At 36.9% G+C, this 21,872-nt stretch overlaps 1 protein-coding gene across 3 annotated transcripts in view; it reads left to right on the top strand.

Annotated features, from left to right (window-relative positions):
- The window catches only part of TRAK2 (trafficking kinesin protein 2), a 38,194-nt gene extending 18,357 nt beyond the window's left edge, over window positions 1-19,837 (top strand). The window contains exons 3-18 of one of the 3 annotated variants that reach the window (XM_053472241.1): window positions 62-231; window positions 575-769; window positions 4,237-4,287; window positions 4,882-4,958; window positions 6,953-7,069; window positions 9,276-9,485; window positions 10,375-10,453; window positions 11,261-11,391; window positions 13,753-13,827; window positions 14,855-14,992; window positions 15,099-15,178; window positions 15,753-15,965; window positions 16,575-16,864; window positions 17,046-17,306; window positions 17,860-17,959; window positions 18,252-19,837. In XM_053472241.1, coding sequence (XP_053328216.1) covers window positions 195-231; window positions 575-769; window positions 4,237-4,287; window positions 4,882-4,958; window positions 6,953-7,069; window positions 9,276-9,485; window positions 10,375-10,453; window positions 11,261-11,391; window positions 13,753-13,827; window positions 14,855-14,992; window positions 15,099-15,178; window positions 15,753-15,965; window positions 16,575-16,864; window positions 17,046-17,306; window positions 17,860-17,959; window positions 18,252-18,930 — 2,733 coding nt within the window. In that variant the 5' untranslated portion in view covers window positions 62-194 and the 3' untranslated portion in view covers window positions 18,931-19,837. Of the gene's footprint in view, window positions 1-61; window positions 232-574; window positions 770-2,995; window positions 3,170-4,236; window positions 4,288-4,881; window positions 4,959-6,952; window positions 7,070-9,275; window positions 9,486-10,374; window positions 10,454-11,260; window positions 11,392-13,752; window positions 13,828-14,854; window positions 14,993-15,098; window positions 15,179-15,752; window positions 15,966-16,574; window positions 16,865-17,045; window positions 17,307-17,859; window positions 17,960-18,251 lie in introns of those variants that run through there. The other 2 variants (XM_053472242.1, XM_053472243.1) reach the window with 2 other exon arrangements.
- The last annotated feature ends 2,035 nt before the right edge of the window (window positions 19,838-21,872 follow it).

Here is a 21,872-nt window from a genome sequence, read left to right on the forward strand (position 1 = left end):
CTGACTTTAACATGATCACTCAGTGCCAAGGATACAAGGTTCTGAGCACCTTTACAGACAGCAAGTACGGAACTCGCCACAGCCAAACAGATCCGGTGAAGTAAACCAAAGGCACAGCTTAGTTTCAAAGCCTGCCAAAATAGAGGTTGAACACAAACATGCAAAATCTGCCTTCTGGAGCTTGAAGATAACTCATGAATCTCTACCACGGAGACACTGCATCCCACAATGGTAAGGGTGCAAAATTAATTTTAATAAAAAAAAAGATTTTGAAACCTGCTATGTATAAAAGCATGTGTTTATTGTATGAGAAGTACAGCATGCAATGTTGCCTATTATTCATAAGCAACATTATGACCCTCTGTACTTTTGGTTATAGTGTCTTAATGTATATGGCATTAAACCCCTTTGAGTCTGACATATCCGTATCACCAAAACTACACCGCACACGCCAACACCCAGTGCAAGCAATTACCAGTTGAAATTTACAATAAACCACTAACCACCCCTCCATGGATTTGCCTCCTGAATGTGAGACATGAACCCTTATGTACAGTGCTGTTTCCCTTTACAGATGTCTATGCCAGTGAGGGCGTCCCGGAAGTGGAACTGGTTAACATGCTAGAAGACCAACTACCACAGTACAAATTAAGAGTTGACTCATTGTACCTCTGTGACCACCAAGAATGGATCAAATCCCCAACACACCAAAGCAGCGGTCTTGGAGGCCTGTCTCCTGTCCTGGCCGAGGATACCTTCCGTTACATGAGTAAGATGACCATTGTAAAAGATTTTATTTTATGCTGTATTGATTAAAGTTGAGTTTAATTTTGATGACAAAGCTACTTTAATCTAACCCCTACTCTTTCCTACCAGAAACTGAGAACAAATTCATACAAACCCAAGCCAAAACCTGACTTCACAACAATAAAATGTGGGCTGCCATTTCTCATTCCCATTTTCCCCCCAACAAAGTAACATGGAATTTTAATTAGTTTAACCCCTTAAGGACAGGTTGTCATTAAACCCATTAATAATGCATTGTTCACAATACTATATCAAAGATGTGCAATTTATCTAAAAGCCCAAATTAGGATAACCCATAACTAACGTAAAGCTCAGCATAAGAGCGGTGAGCTTTTACTCCTGACGAAGCTGTCCATGTGAAAGGTTATATTTTATATTTTCTTTTTTCTTCCGTTGTTCACAATACTTTCATTTAAATGCAGCTATGGTCAACATAATGGCACCCTTGGATATTTTGTACATCATGTACAATATCTCAAAAGAAAATTGTGAAACAGCTTTGGTCTATATACACTTATATGTTTGATACAGAACAGCACAGTATAAAACAATAATAAAAAACAAATAGGCGAAAATGTGTAAAAATGGAAACATTGCCCTGACACGGTTAATGGTATCCTCTTGAAGAATTCAGTTCAGTTTAACCCCTTTGTGACAATGGCTGATGGCTTTAACATTTCTGCGATGCTCTTGTTTAGCTGTTTTCTTTTTCCCGCTTGCTGAACCCACACAACTTATATATTGTTTTTTTTCAGGACAAGAAGGGCTTTCTTTAGATGTCAATTTGATTGTATCATAATTTACTATAGCAAAAAAAAGTATAAAATATGGTGAAAAAATTTGAAAAAAAAAGACCTTTTTTCTGAATTCTACTTGAAAAATCTTTTATTCATCTATAAAAGCTAATTAAAAAACCTGCTAAATAGATTCTACTATTTGTCCTGAGTTTAAAAATACCTAATGTTCTTTTTTTTTTTATTGGCAATAAGTACAGGTAGCATTTTGCTATTTCAAAACGATTTTTCTCAAATCTGGTAATTCTTCCTCCATGTGCCATTTCAGATATCTTTAAAGCCGTCTATTGCAATTTACCCCATCAAACCATATGTGTTCAGCAACACCTCCTGAGTACAGTGATATGCCACATGCAGGGGTTTGTCGGATTGTTTGGGGCTAAAAGGCCACATTTGCATTTTTTCAAATTGTGCATTTTTCAAAGTGGCTGCCCCACTAGACACCAGGGAGTCTGGAACAGGAGTCACAAGTAAAGGGATGAACTAGAGTGGCATATAGGGGGTATAAGGCATTTCTGAGGGGCAGAGTGGCATATAAGGCATATCTGGGGGGCAGATGAGCATAACTGGGGCAGAGTGGCAAATAAAAGGAAATATAAAGAAAAATAATTTTTCTCAATCATAGTTTTTATTAAATATGAAAAATAGTTTACATGTGAATTACTTTTTACTAGTAAAACTTATTTTCCTATAGGGTAGACTTATATTCAGGCTTTTTCTTTTTTTCCTAAAATAATATTCAAATTTTGGGGTGTCTTCTTATAATTGAGCATGGTATATATATATTTATTTTATTTTTTGGGGGGAGGGGGCTTTTTTTAAAAAAAAAAAAAATTTTTTTACATGTTACCTTTTTTTTTAAAAATCTCCAGAGCGGTCACAGCACGTCCTGGGGTTGGTGTTCGGTGTTTCTGAACGCTTCGCTATCGAGGCACTTCAGCCACACCAAGTCTGGTGATTGCTAAACTAAACATGTATGTAAAGATTAAACACGTCTTGGCACCTTGAGTGGGCCTGCAGATGTGTATGCATGAAAGCTGGTAAAACTAGGGACCTAGATTTGGAAGACCCCTCCCGAACATCTAGGCATTTAAATCTCTTCTTCTCTCAAAACAGAACCCATGTTATAGCATTGATTATTTCTTCCAGTACTCACTCTCTTACTCTCCTATTACGTACAAACAAAGTTAAGCATTTGTGGAATTCATTGCATATAGTATGATAGCACAAATGCCGTGACAGGAGGTGGCTGATAAAAGCTTGCTGCACACAGGTCACGTTTATGTACAGCTCCATGTTCTTGTTTTTTTTTTTTAAGAGAACAAAAGAGGGTTGGCCCTTTTTTATTGCCTCGTGCATCTGATAGAAAATGCAAGCAGACATATAAAACTTGTGCTTAGCACCTTTAATCAAGCAGTCTGCGGAGTGCTACCAGCTCCTGGCTTAAAATGTAATACCTGGAGATGCTATTCTTTTGCACACTTGAAATATACGCAGCATGGATGAGTATATAAATGAACTGGATTTGAATCAAAATGAGGAGATTCTTAATAGCTTTACTTTACAAGGTGAGCTTGAGTCGTTAAAGCGGTTTAATATATATAAATGGATAATCACGTGCTTGTATTTCCTTATTTTAATCGCATTTGGGATCTTTAAATAAGGTTATGCATAGGTAGATCAATATGTATTTATTACAAGTCTAAAAGACTGACGACCGCATGCAACTTTTACCTATATTAGCTAAATATGTGTGTTACTAACCTCTAACCAGAAAATTCCAATATTATGATGGCGAAACATAATATGCTATCATGGTTTGGTATAATGCCAGCATTGCCATCAATGTTATTTATATTGTGAAATGCAAAGTGTCCACATAGAATCACTGTTGGATTTCATTTACCAGTAAAATCTAAGATGCCTTAATTTTATATCTTACATAACTCGCTGCACTGTGTGCATAAGCGGCACATTATATTGTACTTTAAAATACCCTTATATATTTGGAAACATTGGTTTCAAACATATTCTCCACTATAATTACAGAGAGTTTGCATAGAATGTTAACATTATTATTACAGGATTGATGTACTGTGGAACATTATAGAGAATAAAGGGTAAGGAGGCTGATATAACGCTGTCAAACATTTTAACTGTAGTTTTTCCACCGCCTTTACTAGCAGTCTACTTTCTTAAAGGCTCTTATGATAGTACGTGGCAAAGTATCTAGTGGATGGCATACTGTAATTATACATTTATATTTCAGTTGCACTTAATCTACAATGGCCGATGTAATTCTCGTAGGGATCAGGTGGGACTTGTTTGCTTCCAGTTCTGTTGCTTGTTAATCATGTGCAATTCTAAAACTGAATCCACTGGCAAAGTCAGTGAGTCTGATACCCATTAAGGTTCATAGCCAATGCAGTGTAGTTCTCCTGTCTGGCTTATTTCTGAACATGCAGGAATCTGAGGACTAGAGGACAAAACCCCATCTACATTATATTGTTTACTTTCTAATCTGTCTCAATGATGGCACGTTGTGCTGGCTACAGAGAAGTATTCTCCTCCCTTTCTTTCTTCACTTATACTTTCTTTTCTTTCTCTGACCTTGTTCTTTTGTTCCAATTCTAAGCTTTTGTAGAAGTTCCTTCCTCCTCTCTGGAGTCCAGCCAGTGTTCACAAGGTAACTTTCAACCTTTCTCTTTGTAAAGACATGTATTTGCTTACCAGTTATTTGACTGTTTTTCGCAACACCTGTTATTATGGTCCTGGATAAACCATACCCCATGTTGGTTATTAATTGTTGGTCCAACTCTTAATAAAGATTTACATAGAATTTGATGGTCCATGCAGTTTGCCCATTCTTCCTGTGTAAGGACTTAAACCTTAATCGTTCTTTGGTTGTGTCTTACATTCAGGATAGCTTTATGCCTATCCCATGCATGTTTAAATTCCCTCACTTTAGCTGGGAGGCTGTTCCATTTATCTACCATCCTCTCTGTTTATGTTACATCGAAGCATTTGACCCTCCAGCATTTTGGCTTCTTGAGAACTTTGTATTCCGGGGAGTTCAGATTTGATTTCGGACATGAGTATTAATGGAAACCTTGTGTACTAATATATGTACAAGCAGGATTTTCACTTGTCAGTCATAATCAAATTCACTGGGTTTGGTTCAATAATATATCTATTTATATATATATTCATATTGCATATTTGGACTTGCTCGGTTTTATGCTCCCTTGCTAAAACGGTCACCCGTCAATTCCTTTTTCAGTACTTGGCTCCGAGCGAGTGGAACAGATGAGCAGGAGCTATAATGACAGTGATATGCTCAGCCATATGCTAGCAGAGGTAAGATCAGTAAGCATATTTTCTTGTGTCCTCAGTATATATGTTGGAGTTACTGGTTAACAGGTAAATGTCTGTAGAGGGTTATTCTGGATAGATGTGTTTGACACGCATTGTCCATAAACAGGTTTACAGAGATGACTCTTTTGCAATCCGTTTTGTTTGAGTTTACAGCAGATAATGCAAGTATAGTGCAAAGAGGTATAGTTGGGCCAACTAGTGATATTATTACTAGGTATTATGGTGCTCAGCAGAATGATTGATTGTTTTTATACATAGCCTCCACGGTTTCGTTATCAGGTTTACCCCTTACACTCTTGATGCATAAATACACCGACCGCAGCGGTTCCATACTCCTATTTCAAGGCAATAGCAATACTAATCACAAAACATCTAAGTGAGACATGGGCAGCAGTAAAGGGGTTAAGGAAAAATATGAGGTACAGGTCACAGGAGTTTGAGTTGGTTGTAAAATAGTTTAGCAAGTGTGAGAAGACTTTGGAGGGGTAGTGGGAATAAGGATAATAATGGCATTGTTAAAAAAAACACATGCCAGAATGTTTGCTACAACCGCTTGATGACTTTTTCTGGAAGCAGTAAAGCTTGCCTGTGTTGGATTTCAAACTGCCATTATTTTAACAACAGCTGACAATCTGTCACTTTCTATAGGTTACAAATAAATATCGTGAACCCTGAACATCAAAGACAAGGTCCTGAATGCTAGTGTAGGTATATACAGATGAAAAGGAAGAAATAATAATAAATATATACCGTGGTGCATGAACACTATAGACCACTAAAATAGTGGTCTAAATACCTTAGCGAAGGAAATAGCTATAAGTGTTATAATCCTAAATAGAAGTTGATGTCTCTAATAGTGCGTATGCCTCCTCTATAAGGCTAACAAAATAACCCTTTTAGATTAACCCCAGAGGCAAACCCTCTCATCTGAAAACTTGCTAAGATTGAGTGTCAAAAGTATGGAAAAATTAAGAGTGTCCATGATTTAAGGAATTAAAGGAAGGAATCTTTTCTGAATTATTGTTACTAATCAGAGTAGACGGTTCCTTAATCAAAATAATTCTAAACTCAAGTGTGGAATATAGGGTTAATTTTGATAGTAGCTTAATCAGCATTGCTAGGCGTAGTAGTGCTGGTAAGAATTATGCAACTTTGTGCTGGAGGTAACAGCCTTTCAAATATAAACCTAGTTGCAGCAGTCTAGCTACTAACACTACTCAATATTAGCTAAGGTAAAATAAAAAAGGAAAAATAATTGTTAAAACTAACTATCTCCTTGGCACAACATGGCCAGTGCAGTTAGGTGCTAAATCATGATCCAAAAGTGAGTGTGCCCAACCCCAATAAACCCGACGCGCGTTTCAGTGCTATGGTGTGCACCTTCATCAGGGGACCTTGTCTTTGATATTCAGGGTTCACGATATGTATTTGTATTCTGTGTTAATTAAGGGTTATTCCCCTTTCCAGAGCTATTGCTGGAAGTCAGTGTTGCTCTGTTTCCACGGGCGTTGTCCTTGCAAAAGGAAGCCCAAGCTAAGAGAGTGACATATCTCTTCCCACTTTCTATAGGTGTCACAAAGAAAATAAACTGCGGACCTAATGAATGCGATACTGTTGAGCAAATCAGCTGCCATTAGATCTTCATCCACCTGAAGAAGTCAGGCCCTGACAGATATACAGATTAAATATACAGTACTGTCAGCAAATGCTTTCAGAAATAGACATGTCAATAGTTTATTTTTATCATTTAACAAAATATGACGTGAGTTAACAGAAGAAAAATCTAAATCAAGTCAAGTATTTGGTGTGGCCACCTTTTGCCTTACTTCTAGGTACACTTTTTTTTTTCATGTGGTATGGTCTGATCTAAAAACGGTTTTACCGGTTTAGGGTTATAGGATAGCCTGTGTTGTTAAATACGTAATGTACAGTAAATGTAAATTCTGTTGTATGTTTTTTGTTTCTTTTTTTAACAGAGGGATAGGGACCTGGAACTAGCAGCTCGCATTGGAAAGGCCCTTCTGAAAAGAAACCACTTCTTGACAGAGCAGAATGAGTCTTTGGAAGAACAGTTAACACAGGCTCTAGACCACGTGAGTTTGCTTTTAAAGCCTTGATCATATGTTAAATCCATTACTGGGTTCTCTTCCGTTTAATTGCCCCAAAGTAGCGATTGAAATGCCAGGAACAGTGCTGAAAAAAACTAACCAATCACATGAATTTGCCATTTGATTTTCACATAAGACATTGCAAAGAGAACCCCCAAATCGAATTACATATACGCTTTATTTTTAATAGTAACTGTTTGCTGGAGTCAGCAATTCAACAAAGTCAAAATTGATGGCATATTTAAAATGACAACACACTTCTGCAAGAGAAGCTGATGGGCTGCGCCGACTGATTACATCCAGGTTTACCACTGATTGGAAAATAGATTGCTCTGGATTCTCTGGCCATTGAGGGTCTGGAACGATGCAAAGGTTAATGTAGCTATTTCTGGCCACAACTAGTTTTTTGGGAGCCCGGGAGAAGAAATTCACAGTACACAGTAGTCAATTTAAAAGAGTACCTCCACAATATAGTCTGAAGGATCTGTGTAGAGTTTTTCCCTCTTCATCAAATGAAAATGTGTAAATAAAAATATTTAGAAGGTTATAAAAATTCAAATAATTACAATATCTAGATGCAAAAGAGATCTCTGGTGTCTATAAAAACCTAAAAGGGATCTCCAGGCAAAAAAGTTAAGAAAAGTAGTAATCGTAAAAAGATATAAAACATTTAAAAAATGCATAAAAATCCTATTATTACTATTTATAATAAATCCTAATATAACTATATATTATAAATCCTATTATAAGATGTTACTGTCTATTGCTGAACAATATATTTTTATGTTTTGATGTTGTATAACAATATATTTATTGGGACGGTGCACCTAATTTCCATTAACACCTTTACAACCTCATGGGTCCGTGCTGACAGCTTTAGGACTGAAGAGAGGGGTCTCTTACTCTCCCCTGAAGTGAAGCTGATCACAGCATGATCAATACAGAGGAGATAAGATGTAAACACTTCTCCCTAATAAATTAGAAATAAATTCTATATATAATAATAATTTTTAAAAAGTTACCCCATGATGTCACTGGGGTCTACAAGATGCCTTGCAGATCTCTATCTATATTGCAGTTGGAGCAGTGTAAAACGAAGTAAATAAGTACAGAGGGGTTGGGAATAATCATTAAAAAAAAAAAAATAGGTTACTATGTAAGAAAGCAATGTGAGCTTCTAAGATATCACGCCAAATGATTCCTGTATTAACAAATCACAGTTCGGATAACAAAGCAAGTGTTTGTAAAAATGGTCTCTCTATGCCATGAAGCAGAGATAGATCGAGCAAGGCTGTTTTGCATAGTGTTAGAAAGTTGTGTAAATGGTTTTTGAAAGTGCTTTTTGAAAGACTAACCCCTTGGCTACGCAACACTATAGTATTATAGTGTTTAATAATAATAATATAGTATAGCTTGTCTATTCAACAGTACTATTTTCTGCTGTGTGTTTATCGCTCAAGTGTATACCTGGGAATCTGTTAAATGATTTTAGTGAATGTGTTGGAGGGTTATTAAGAGGTCTGTTTTTTTACTGCATGTTGGAATCGGGACGTTTGCCATCAGATGTTCACCCACTCGAAGAAGCCAAGCCTTAACAGATTTAAAGATTATATATACAGTACTGTTTTCCTGACTCACTTCACTGTTCATTATGAAGGTCCAACATTGGCAAGTTTCTGCTGCTAAAAGGCTGTGTTGGCGCTTCCTTCAGTGTGTAAGGAGAGTTTGAAAAAATTCTCACTTATTTAATTCTGCGTCGTAGACATCCAGCCACATTCTTTATATGACAGAAGCTTACTGAGGGTGGCCCTCCTCTTAGTGAATATACCTCATGCATTAATTCTTCAGCAAACCCACAATCCAGTGCATGTTGTTAGATTTCAGGAGTATTTGCTCATGTATACTCTGCATTATCTATATTTCATTCTGCTGCCACACTGTTACATTGTATCCCATTCCAACCTTATCATACCTCTTATCCATTTAAAATAGATTACCCTGTTTTAAGCTCTGTCGTACGCCTTATCATTTTCAGTTAACAGATAATAATCCATTATTGGTGAAGGTACACCAAATCACAAGATTTGTCTATAGCCGTGTAAAACTTTACTGAGTGATATACGATACCACCTTTACTGCCTTTAACAATTGAAATGGCAGAGCAATGATATTGCTTTCCAATGCATTACAGATAAATCAACTCCAACATGAATTATCTAAGAAGGATGATCTACTCAGAGTTGTGTCCATTGCCTCAGAAGAGAGTGAAACAGACTCCAGCTGTTCTACCCCTTTGCGTTCCAATGACTCATTCACCCTGACACATAGTCTTCTGCAACTGGACAACTTGCATGGAAAGCTCAAGGAGCTGGAGGAGGAAAACCTGGCCCTGCGCTCACAGGTGGGTGTCCTCACCATCCAAACTATTCATTCCAGCCGCCCTCTATGTATAATATGCGGAAACTGCCTGTATGGAACCTTCAATAAAGTCACTTAAATATATTTTATTGAAAAACTACACATCTCAGTGTCCCTTTCAAGAGTCACCTCCCAATTTTAAACCACGGTTGGCCTGTTTGTGAAGTTGATCTAGGAATTTAATCTTGCAAGGAAGTTAATGTTCTGCCTGTGCTTTACCAATCTGTGCCCTATAATACAGCAGGATTTGCTGGGATAGTTGTATGTATTTGTTTCACTCTATTGTTGCTATTTAGATACTAAAGTAACATGTAGACAGTTGTGTTTGTATTCGAGGGTGGTCCTTTTATACTGCACTTGAACTAGATGTCCAATAATGCCATACACCACCTGTGAACAGTATGTAAATAGTTATATATGTTATGTCCTATTTACCCATTGTACAATGCTGTGGGATATTATGGAGCTACATAAAACAATAAATAATAATAAATCATTTTTGTCTAGTCCTGCATGTGGCCTGTTATGTCACAAAAGTATCACCGCTCACTGAAGTCTTTGCCTTCCCAAAATCTTAATTTTTCTGCATAGCAAAAGAAATATTATAGAAAACATTGAAATAAACATAATTGGCTATTATCTTACAGCCATTTTATAGTTTGTTATGCAGGTGTTTATTGTGGTTTCTCTGTTTATGTACACATTAGCTCCTTCAATGCCAAGGTAGAATTTTGAATTTGGATACTCTGAAGGAGACGATGAAAACTTCCATTCTGGTTGTTTTCTGTAAAGCACATACCAGTTGTCTTGTAAACCTTCTGGACTGATAATCTTTGTTGGTACAGTAAATCTTTTTTATTTTCCCAACTCAGGCAAGCCACCTGAAAACAGAAACCTTAACCTATGAGGAAAAGGAACAGCAGTTGGTCATTGATTGTGTAAAAGAAATAAGTAAGTACAAGAGTGGGGCTTATTAGTTAATCATAGAGCCCTCCTGAAATCACTGTATGTCTCTAGAAATCCAGTTGCTGCCTGTATCGAGTAACCCATTTCAATACTGCAAGACTGACCTATTAGCAAGTATATGTGTGTGTGTGTGTGCGTGCGCGTGTGTGTGTGTGTGTGCGTGCCAATTGACAATATCACTAAAATTGCAGATTTAGTCAATTTGTACGAATATCCGAAAACGAGGCTCCACGATATCTCACACTCCCATTCACTCTCACACGCTCTCTGAATGTCTCGCTACCTTCTCCAGTAGTGGCATAAATGGAGGAACAACGGCATATGATGGCTGCCGTATCCCTTTTATTGTATCTATTGTCAGCTTATGGCATGTCGAAATTGAAAACTACCCAAATATTGCATACCCTGGTGATGCCATTTTGGTAAATAACTGAAACACTTTGTACTCTAAAGTGAATTTGGTATTTGGCAAGTCTTTTGAGCTCATAAATTGCGATATAAAAAGGTGATAAGGATTTCCATGGAAGTGACCACACCTATTGCTTTATATGCTTTTGACTTGGAGAAGCAAGTGATAATGTCTGTCTCGGTAATAAAGTTTGTAAACCCAAACATGTTTATTGCAGATTAATAATAAACCCATATTGGCCTCCACAATATACTGTTATCCTGTACCAACCCCATATGTCTTTCTAGCTGTAAACATGTTTTATCTGTGAACAAAGAGAGAACCCTGTCCATGGTTCATGGTAGAGTGCCCAGTGTTACGTTGTTTGTTTCTTTTTTGCCTAGGGGAATCCAATTTCCAAATTGGTCAACTAACAGATGATTTGAATAAAAAATCTGAGGAAATTGTTCGCTATCAAGAGGAAATATCAACGGTTCTATCACAGATTGTTGATCTTCAACACAAACTAAGAGAGGTATGTTCTTGGACATCCATTTTTGCCTGCGAACCTTCGGAAAAAGATAACTGTTTTATTTTTATTATTTTTGTAGTCATCAATGTCTGATATTACACATGTATGTGTGTATATGTATATGTATAAATATCTTAACATCTCATTCTCTCATTCTAATTAATACTACAAGAGAGCTACTATTCCATCTTTTTACTCCTCCTCTTGTTTCAATTACCCATACTACTCCCTTAAATTGTAAGCTCATGAGCGGGGCCCTCAAAAGCCCACCATATTGTATGTTTGTTATGTATGTGTTAACTGACCCATTTAAATTGTACAGCACTGTGTAATTTGTTGGTGCTTAATAAATGAAAGCTAAAAATAATCTGCATCTCCTCATATATGTTGCAGACAGCTGTTGTTTCAGGCAGTGTTTTGTAAACTTGCTTTGACAAGAAAGGAGGTAACTTTGGGACAGTAATTTCACTTAGAACGCAAGTTCATCCACCTTTTGCAACTAATCTTAGTGGCCCTTATATAGGTAGTTTCAGTAAATTAATTATACTTAAAGCTGTAATAGAATTTCTCTTTAACTACTGATCTTAAAGGGACAGTTTACTATCCCCTACAACCACATTGAAGAATGATTATTACAGGGCCCTAGAAGCCCCTGGCACTGGGTCCCAGTGTTTACTAGAAATCACTTCCTGGCGCTCAGGGATTTTCAAGACAAAGGGGTCAAAAGTGGCCAGAACTGCCGTTGTGGATCCAGCACACTACACCATTCTGCTTGGGTGCGGTGGAACGGGTTCTGTGAGGCGCTCAGCGGGTCATGTAATGCATTTTACATGACTTCTTTAGGTGCCTCAGGGCCCCTGCAGGGAAGCATAGGGTGCCAGGTCTCCACGAGGTGGGAGGGAGAGTAGTGTATATTGTAGTGTAAAAGTAGGTATAGTGCTCGAGACAGTGTGTCTGTACTGTAAATGTATAGTACCAGAGTCAGTGTGTAAATGTGCATAGTGTTAGTGTGGGTTTATAAATGTATAGTGTTGGCCAGTATGTACAGTTTTATAAGAGTGTGGTGTTAGTGTGTATGTTGTGTATGTTACAGTAGGCCACTAGCATGAATGTGTATTTCAGTATATAGTGTGTATTGTGTAGTGTATGGTGTTGACACGTGTGTACATAAGTGTAGAATTATTATTATTCTATTCTCATGTACAGTGTTTGTGAGCATAAGACGTTAGTGTGTGTGTTACTGTATGGAATTATCGTTCCTTAGTGTAATAATGGTTAAACATACAAGCTTGAGTCTTTATGGTATAAAATACCCCTTGTCGTGAAGAGGTTAACTGGAGAACTGTACAAAATGGTGCAGCACTGAAGAATGTTGTGTTTTATGTGTTATTGTCCCAATAAACATCCTTTAACTGCAGACCAGGCGGTAATAAATGAAAATAAAAACATTATTGAGGCAAAAAGTTGGCTCCTAGATGCAAGTACTAGGAGCTGCAGCTGCTCTTCTCCTCCCGTGTTCCAGCTGTTTTTGCCACTGATTGGTTATAATCAATGGGAGCTCTTTTAGTTTTCTGGCACATCAGGGGGGGCAGAGTGACATATAGGGTGGTATAAGGCAAATTTTGGGGCAGAGTGGCATATATGGGGGTATAAGGCAAATTTGGGGGTAGAGTGGCATATAGGGGTATAAGGCATATCTTGGGGACAGAGTGACATATAAGGGGGTATAGGGTATTACCTTGGGGGCAGAACCGCATATCAGGGGTATAGGGCATTATCTTGGGGGCAGAATGGCATATAAGGGGGTATAAGGCATATCTTGGGGCAGAGTGCATAATTAGGGGGCAGATTGGCAAATAAAAATAAATGCATTTTTCTCATCGTTTTTATTAAATATGAAAAAATAGTTTGCATGTGAATTAATATTTACTAGTAAAACCCTTGGGGGGAGGGTCATCTTATAATCGAGCAAATACCGTAATTGAATGTTGTGAGAAATATCCTCTTCTCTTTGTCCCCCCGATATCATGAGAGCTGGAAAATATTCCTGACATCCCCCAGTATGCAGGAAAAACTAAGATAGATATATTAGGAATTTCTATATATGGTAGCTCTTATTTTTGTTCTTTACTACTCATAGAATTATAACTAAATTTGTAAAAATAAACCTTTTATATATTCATATTTGAAAATAGAGGTCTGTTACATACTGCCATTTGTCAATAAAGAAGAGAAAAGGACAAGGAGTGGGAACTAGTTGGAGGAACTGAGAAGGCTTGTATTTAATGACAAGATTTCTCTTAATTATTTTCTTTTGTTCGAAAAGTAATTTTTTCTTCTTCCCTTGCTTTCTTCAACTTGCAGAGCGCAATAGAGAAAGAGGAGTTAAAGATTCACCTTCAGGCATCCAAGGAGGCACAGAGGCAGCTGACTGCTGAAGTAAGATCTTATCACATCTGAATTTTCTTTTTTTCCCTGTCCTATGCATTAGAGCAAATTGGTGTGGCATGAAACTTAGAAATAACAGTTACAAGGTATTTCAATGAAGGAGGTTAACAATATAGATACCAAAGCCGCATGGCCCTATCTGTCGAAGATAATTATTTCACTTTTTTTGTAGTTACAAGTTTTATTTTTAAAATCTCTTATAGAAAATGTATAAGTGAATAATAAAGGATGAAGAATTGTTAGTAGGGTATATGGTTTGTAAGAGAAAACCAACAGACAGATGTCTGCCAAGAGTGCCAAAAGTTATGAAATTGATGGGTTGCTTCCTGTAGGAGAGGGTCCGCATTTTGTTTATTATACGTAAGTAAACATTTATTTTAATTGGAAGCCAGAAAATGTTAGTGGTCTATGTAATACGCAAATAGATTGGCCACCAGAGATCAGTCCAAAAAGGCAAAACTAAAGAAAATTGTCATTAGGCAAATAGGCCAGCATATAACATTTAACCTACCCTTTTTAGGTCTTGTTACAAGAGGTAACAGATATGTTTAGTAAGAAATGGGGCAAATACAATGAATTATTTTTTTCTGAATGAACGCTACCATTTGGTAATACAATACACTAATATTCAGGAATCTATTAATTTATCCCATTTTCCAGCATTCAGGGCACATTTCTCATTTCTAATATACGGTATATATGTAATATATATATTTTTTTACATTTTTTTTTTCTCCATTGAATACTCAGGTACATATCTTTGTTCATGCGTATAATGTTTTTGTATTTATGAGAGTTATGACTTTCCACCATTATACTCTGTCATCTTGCCCAACATGTGTCCAATATTTCTGGGACTAAGGGACTTGCTGCTGACAGTCCAATGTTTGTATTTTGTTAGGAAGTTCTGTTTTTAGTTCTTATGCACTATACAGTTGGTGTTTGTTCATAAAGATAATATAATAACCATTTTGTCATCTGCATACTTTTATTTTTACTGGTGTTACTTTGATTACAGGTCCATGAGTTACAGGACCGGAATGCCGAGTGCCAAGGAATGCTGCAGGAGTCTCAGGACGAATTGAAAATGCTGCGAAACAAAGCCAGCCCATCGTCTCTTCTTCGAAGGCCCCAGTCATGTTGTGTGATTCCAGTGGTAAGAATATCCTCTAATGTGTTATTGCATAGTAAAATGCTGAAATAACAATTTGTGTATACGTGTGTTCACCCTATAAATATTTTCTCCTACATTCTTCCCTAAGGATTCCTTAGCAGCTGAGATTGAAGGCACTATGAGGAGACAACTAAGCATGGATGAAAGTTTAAACTTTGAGGAAAGAAAGTAAGACCCTTCTACATTCTGATCCACTAATGTTCCTGTGATTTAATATACTATAAACTCTACAGTATAATATTGTATTGATGAAAAGGTTAGTCGAAAACATGGACAGTCCATGAATTGTAATCTATGGGAGAAAAAAAACTGTGCTGCTCAGTTCACACGGTGCATGTATTCCTGCAAACGAAACAAATGAAAACGAAGCAGAGAGCTCAGAATTTTAATTAACTTTCGTTGGTTCTTTCACTCACTCTCTTATTCACGCTCTCCCTCCCACTGCATATTTCTTCTTCTGTCTTCCTTTACTACCCCAAAAAGTCTTTGTTTTTTGTCCACTTCTATGTGGACAACATGACAGTTACATGACGTCCTGGTGATCTTCCACAAAATGACTGAGCTTCAGGGCACATCCTCAATTAATGTTGTTTCCAAATGTAAAAATACAAAATGTTTTGTATCTTAACATAATCTGTATGGTACTTTTTTTTTTTCTCCTTCTGGGTACTTGTGACTGTTGGTGCTGAACGCTACTCTCAAAACATAAATAAACATATTAACCATTTTTGTTAACTTGTAGGTATCAGCCAAAACGTGTTTTTGACACTGTAAAGGTTGCAAATGATCTCCGCAGCCGATCGGCTTCATTTCCTCTTCCTTTGCCAATACCCGGCTCAAATCGCTCAGGTGTAGTAATGACGGCTTTGCCATTTGAATCTGGTGTGAAAACTGAGCAGAAGAAACTTAATGAATCCACATCTGAAAAAGATTTGAAACAGAGACAGCTTGTTAGGTAAGTGCTAGCCAGAACCAACAAACACAACATTTTTACTTCACTAATATTTATTAAAAAGACAGATTACCTTGTACTGGAATACTTTATCATCAAATTAATAGGTTTGCCTATTGGGAAAAAATGCTGTTTTGCTTGGATGTAGAGGAAGCATTTGTTGGCATCCACTCAACATGAACACAAAAAAAACTGTTTCTGTGATATCAAAGATTTTCAGTGTTTTGTTGTGGAACAATAGTGATAGTTGGCTGAGGGTGTTTTAGTATAGCTGAATTAGGACAGGGCATGGTTCCAAACTAATAATCTTATACTCTTGTCATTATTTCACAGCATAGGAGAAGCCTGTAGCATACCTCCATCCACATATTGACAGCCACAGTATGCATATTTTCCTAGGTTAAGCCCCACTAAGTTTCAGTTTAGCAACTGCCCATAAGTATACTTTCATATCTTTTATATATTGTGGCATTATATCCCTCTCATACACGAATTTTGAGTTGAGTTAGTAGATGATACGGATTAGCTTTTTAAACCAAATAAAATAAAGCATGCGTAGATTGATTTCTCATACTTTGTCCGATAGTTTTCTTTTCTGTATTATTTCTGTAGAAATAATTCAAAGCCGGAAACCCCCCAGGACAATACTTTAGAAGCCGCAATTAACAGGTTGCACCTGAGAAGGCAGAACTATCTGAGTGAGAAGCAATTTTTTATAGAGGAACATGAGAGGAAACTCAAACTGTTGGATAATGAAGGGGAAACCAGTGGCTGTTGCACACCAACTGAAAGTGTCCTCTCCATGGGAACGCGCTACTCTGACTTCACAGATTGCTCTTCCACCTCCAGTACTCTACGTAGCCTCCTCCCGGAGAAACTTCAGATTGTCAAACCCCTGGAGGGTGAGTGTCTAGCATATAGTCATTTAAAAAGCATATCATTTTGGAAATGAGCCCTATATATTATGTGCATTTTTCTTGTCTATTGATGAGCTGACAAAAGAAACATTTTAAAACAAAACTTTCCCCAGGTTCTGGGCTACAGGAAACAATAGCATAAATCTATATATAATGTACTTTTTAGGCTCCCAGACCCTCCATCAATGGCAACAGCTGGCCCAACCCAACTTGGGTACCATTTTGGATCCCCGTCCTGGTGTTCTGACCAAAGGTTTCAAACCACTACCGGAGGATGCTGAATACCACCTTTGTGATTTGGAGGAGGATGAAAAGGAAGAAGATGAGGGAGGCATAACATTTCAAGTACAAGAAAGTGTCAATGTCCCAAAGCCATCTCTAAATATATTTCTGCCGCCCACGAGTGTGTCTTCAGCCGCAGCATCTGGTAAGAAGTCTTCTATACCACATCAAACAGTGGTTGAAATTGTATATAGCTTTTGTAGGTGAAAGTCCTTACCTAGAAGAATTTCCAAGTAAAACAGTTCACTTTTTTCTGAATGCATTTGACAAGCTATACTCCTGGAACACACTGTGGTTTTATGGCCCTCTGAGTTTGTTTATTTTATTCGAAAGTTTGCAATTTTCCTTTTGAGTAAAGATCTTACTTTCTTACTAGGTATTATTTTATACTTCGTGTAACTTTACATTCTAATACAATGTCTTACAAAAGACATTTCTAGTATAAGTCTTTTGTTAAAATGACACCAGACTTTTTGGTGCAAAGTCATATGACATTAACACTAAACAATTTGTCGATTAAGCATGATTACATATCATACACATTGTTGGAGAACATAAATAGTCGTCTTACAGAAAAGCAAAAACAAAAGTTTATTGGCTAAAGTATGTTATTTCTTTGTTTGAACATGCATTCATATTGGATGTTATGTGCCTATAGCACATTCTCTTGCCAATAAGTAACTTTTTTTTTTCTCTAGCCCCAAACCCTGGCAAGTGTCTGTGCAGCACATTCTCCACGTTTACGTTTACCACGTGCCGTATTCTTCATCCCACTGACGTCACTCAGGTTACTCCAAGGTAATATTATTCATATATATATTTAATTCAATACTGGTCAAACTGAGTAAAAATTGTCCATTAAATGTGCTGTTTTCACTTAAAGAAAACAATCACTTGTTTCAAGTAATCACTGGAAGCATTTCAGAGAATCTGTTGGCTGGCCAAGTGTGATGGGGAGAAGCTCCACCACACGTAGGGTTCCTCAAATTGCCTATTATAAGTGACACAGATGATATTATGCCACAGGTCAGTTGAATAGCAAATCATTTTGTATGTAACCCCATCCCTTTTTTTCTTTTCTTTTTTTTAGCTCCATGTATAGTGCAACATCATGTGGCAGCAGTAGTATCTGTTCCACAAGCACTTTACGAAGTTCCCCAGCTTTGTCTTGTCTGCCGAGTGTAGGGGAAATTCCCAGCAAAGTAAGAGATTGCACAAGCAATTTGAGCAGCACCAGCAACTTGACCAAACTCCTGCAGGAGCAGGGAATATCTGCCAAGATGAATAGTGACTTTGTTGCAGAGAAGCCACAACCTCAACGTCCAAACAACCTAACTCTTCCATCAACCCCACCCAATTCTCCCACACATTCTCCTTGTCCGTCCCCTATGACTTGTGAGCCACGGACAAATACCTCTGATAATTTCCTTGCTGTTTCAAGGCCAGCTGAGAGTTTTCTGCAGGAAATGTATGGATTAAAGCATACCCGTAACCAACCTGATTTGGGGCAGATGAAGATGAATTTGGTGGAACGATTGAAGAGACTGGGGATTGCAAGGGTAGTCAACAAACCAGAAAGAAGTGTTGAAGGGCAGAGTCCAATGCTAAACAATGGATTGAAACGACAAGAATCAGCTGTGTTTGTTGCTCCCAGTAGCAGCATGTTAGGTGGACTGAGGAGAAATCAGAGTCTACCAGCTCTAATTGGTGGACTTGTACCCCAAGTTTGCACATCTTCTCCAAAAATGGGTAGCCTAAAAGAAGACTAAATGTATAAAAAAAAATTTTGTTAGCAGTCCACTGCGTGAAGTAGGATTCCTTTGTTTTCTGATTGAGAAGTTAGGTTGTTGAGGGCTTAAGCATGTAGCAAACGGAAAAGATTTTCATAAGATTTAGAGTTTGAAAGACAGAGCTGTTGGAAGTAATGTTCAAAGTTGGATCAGGGATGTAGTTATGGGAATGTTTTATCGAAGAGTTAAAGAAAGAGGAGTCTGGAAGGTGAGGATTTTAAAAGTAGTAATGGGCATCAAAAGACAACTTCTGTGGAAAATTGATCTGTCCCATAATATTAAAAGAATGCAATTGCAGAAAAAAACAAAGAAAAGCATGTAATTGAGTTTGTAGAAGTAGCAGTAGTGAATGTCTTCTTTTCTCCTTTACAGAATCAAAATCAGCCAGCTTTCTTGTAGAATTCACAGTTATTAAATCTTTGACCATGTTGTATTTAAAAAAAAAAAAATACCTTTGTAAAATTACATAGATACTGTTGAACGTCAATAGGGTTATTTAATTGGACCAAAATATAGTTATAAGTGTTTGCAATTGCATAGAACAAAAGAAATACATATATACATTATATCTGGCCATTTGAAAGCAGCATCATCTTTTTATGGTCTGATATTGGCAAGAAAGAAGCACAGTTTTGTATGCCTAAAAGCTGCCTTGTTTTACCTCTGTTCAGGTGCAGTTGGTATTTGTCATTTTTGCGACTGCCTGATACTTGTTTGGTATGGTGTGTTTAACTTGACCCTTTTGCCCTTCTTTATGCATTAAAATAATCAACTTAACAATAGATGGATGTGAATACCCACTGTGGCATGTTTTGTCTGTATTGTAAAATCTAAACTTGATTTAATGATAAAGCAAAAAATAAAAAAACAAACACTATATAATGTATTTCAGTGGATAAAAGGACAAACTCATTAGCAGTGAATGATGTCTTTTTATGAAGATAATTTGCTAAATTATTTTTGGATTGGAAAATGAAATCACAAGATTTGCACCTTATTAGTGAGAGACGGGGCTAGATCTATTGTTTTTTTTTGTGTTGGACCAATAAAAAGGTAAACACAAACATACATGATTACTATTTCCACCTTGGCCAGGCTGTGCCTCCTTTTTAATGAAGGCATTTTTTTAAATTAAAAACATAAAACAATCCTCTCTCTGGGTACATATTTCTCCATTCCATAATACAATATTTACCATTTGTTATAAGGTGTGACAACAGCATGGTGCAATAAATCAAAATCACCAGTTACGTACATTAGTGTAAATATTAACCACACGTTCTTTAGTGGCGTGCATATATGTCATCTAAAATATAATGTCTGTTTCCTTCTAACATGGTTTTAATGATGGCAGTGTAGTTTGTGTGGAAACCCAGAACATACAAACATGTAATAGACGCATGTAATTTATATATTTATTTCTGGTATCGCCATGTTTTATCTTAATGGATTCATAGCTGGCGGTAACTGGAAAAGCAGAAACATTTTTTTTCTGTACATACCAAGTGTATTTTTATATATATTTTCTGTATTTATGTTTATTCATAGTGAGCTACCCCTTCTATGTATGAATTCCACAATCTGTCAGGTTGCACTCATCAAGACAGCAGGTGGTATTTTAATTGGTGGCCTAGTAAACAGTATTCATTATACACTGTTAAGCTTGTTTGTTTTTTGTTTTGTTTTTTTTTTTTATTCCGTCCAATGAAGAATGGGGGCATTGAACTGTGCCATTACAAAACTAATATATGCAATTACCATAATTAAACTCTTACGCACATTTCTCTATACTTGCCATAAACAATGTCTGTGAGGAATTTGTACTTGAAGCCAAGCCTTTGACACTCGCAAGCCCATGAGTTCTGTGGGTCTATGGAGTAATACACAGGTAATGAATATTGGCACATATTGTGAGGACAGCTGGACATATTTATGTTGATTCAGTATGACCACCCGGTAAAAATAAGTATGCAGCGTTGTGAGATAATTGTAGGACACCTTTGCTTTTGCACAACTAAAATAATATTCTTTTCACTTTATGGTTGTACTTAACTACTCATCATTTGACTTAAGATCATATTAAACATACATTATTAAATGCATAGGATTTGTTTGATCCTTATAAGATGTTAATGGTAAATTTCACCACTTTTAGTTACACTCTCTATTTTATTTATGAAAGGAGCATTAGCATACATGTTGAACTAACATTGACTTCGATGGGATGTCAACTCAAACACATGCAAGTTGAGCTGACACAAGTTTGTCAGCACTGGCCGGCAATCCACTGGAGTAGATTCTAATTGTGTTTGGTGCTAGAAGATTTGTTAAAAGTTAAGCCTGCCTAAAACTAATTACAATGATAACTCATTTTTTGGAGTAACTTTAATGATTATGTTTGAGAAAGCTCCAGCTCTTTGACAGGGAGGCTCCTTTATAGTGTGACTGTCCGTGTTTGTCCTCTACCTGTCTCACAGTTGGAAAACCTTTGGAAGAAAAACAACAACCGAGTGAAAAAAAAAAAGCACAAGTAATACAATGTATATTCATGATACAGAATGCTCCTTAATGTAAATACAGTTAGTAGCATGCTTTTAGATGCCTTTTCCCTCCTGTGCCCCATAGGTAAACTAAACAAGCCTATGAGTTTGTGTAATTCATGTAAAACCAAGTTATCATTGTAGTAAATCAAGTAGCATTAAAAACCCCTCTTGTGCTAAAACAAAAGTAGTAGTTCTCTAACTCTCTATTATACTAATATGTTCCATTTACATGAATGGTGACAAAGGGACAATGATGTTAAAATGGAGTTTAAATGGCACATAACTGCCTCTGCTATGGGAGAAAATGTGTGTATAATATGTATGTACTTTTATAAATGCCAGCCTTTTCTAAAATGTCACTTTGTTCTTGCCCATTGC

The sequence above is a fragment of the Spea bombifrons genome, chromosome 7 (genome assembly GCF_027358695.1).
Source record: "Spea bombifrons isolate aSpeBom1 chromosome 7, aSpeBom1.2.pri, whole genome shotgun sequence".
Lineage (NCBI taxonomy): Eukaryota > Metazoa > Chordata > Amphibia > Anura > Pelobatidae > Spea > Spea bombifrons.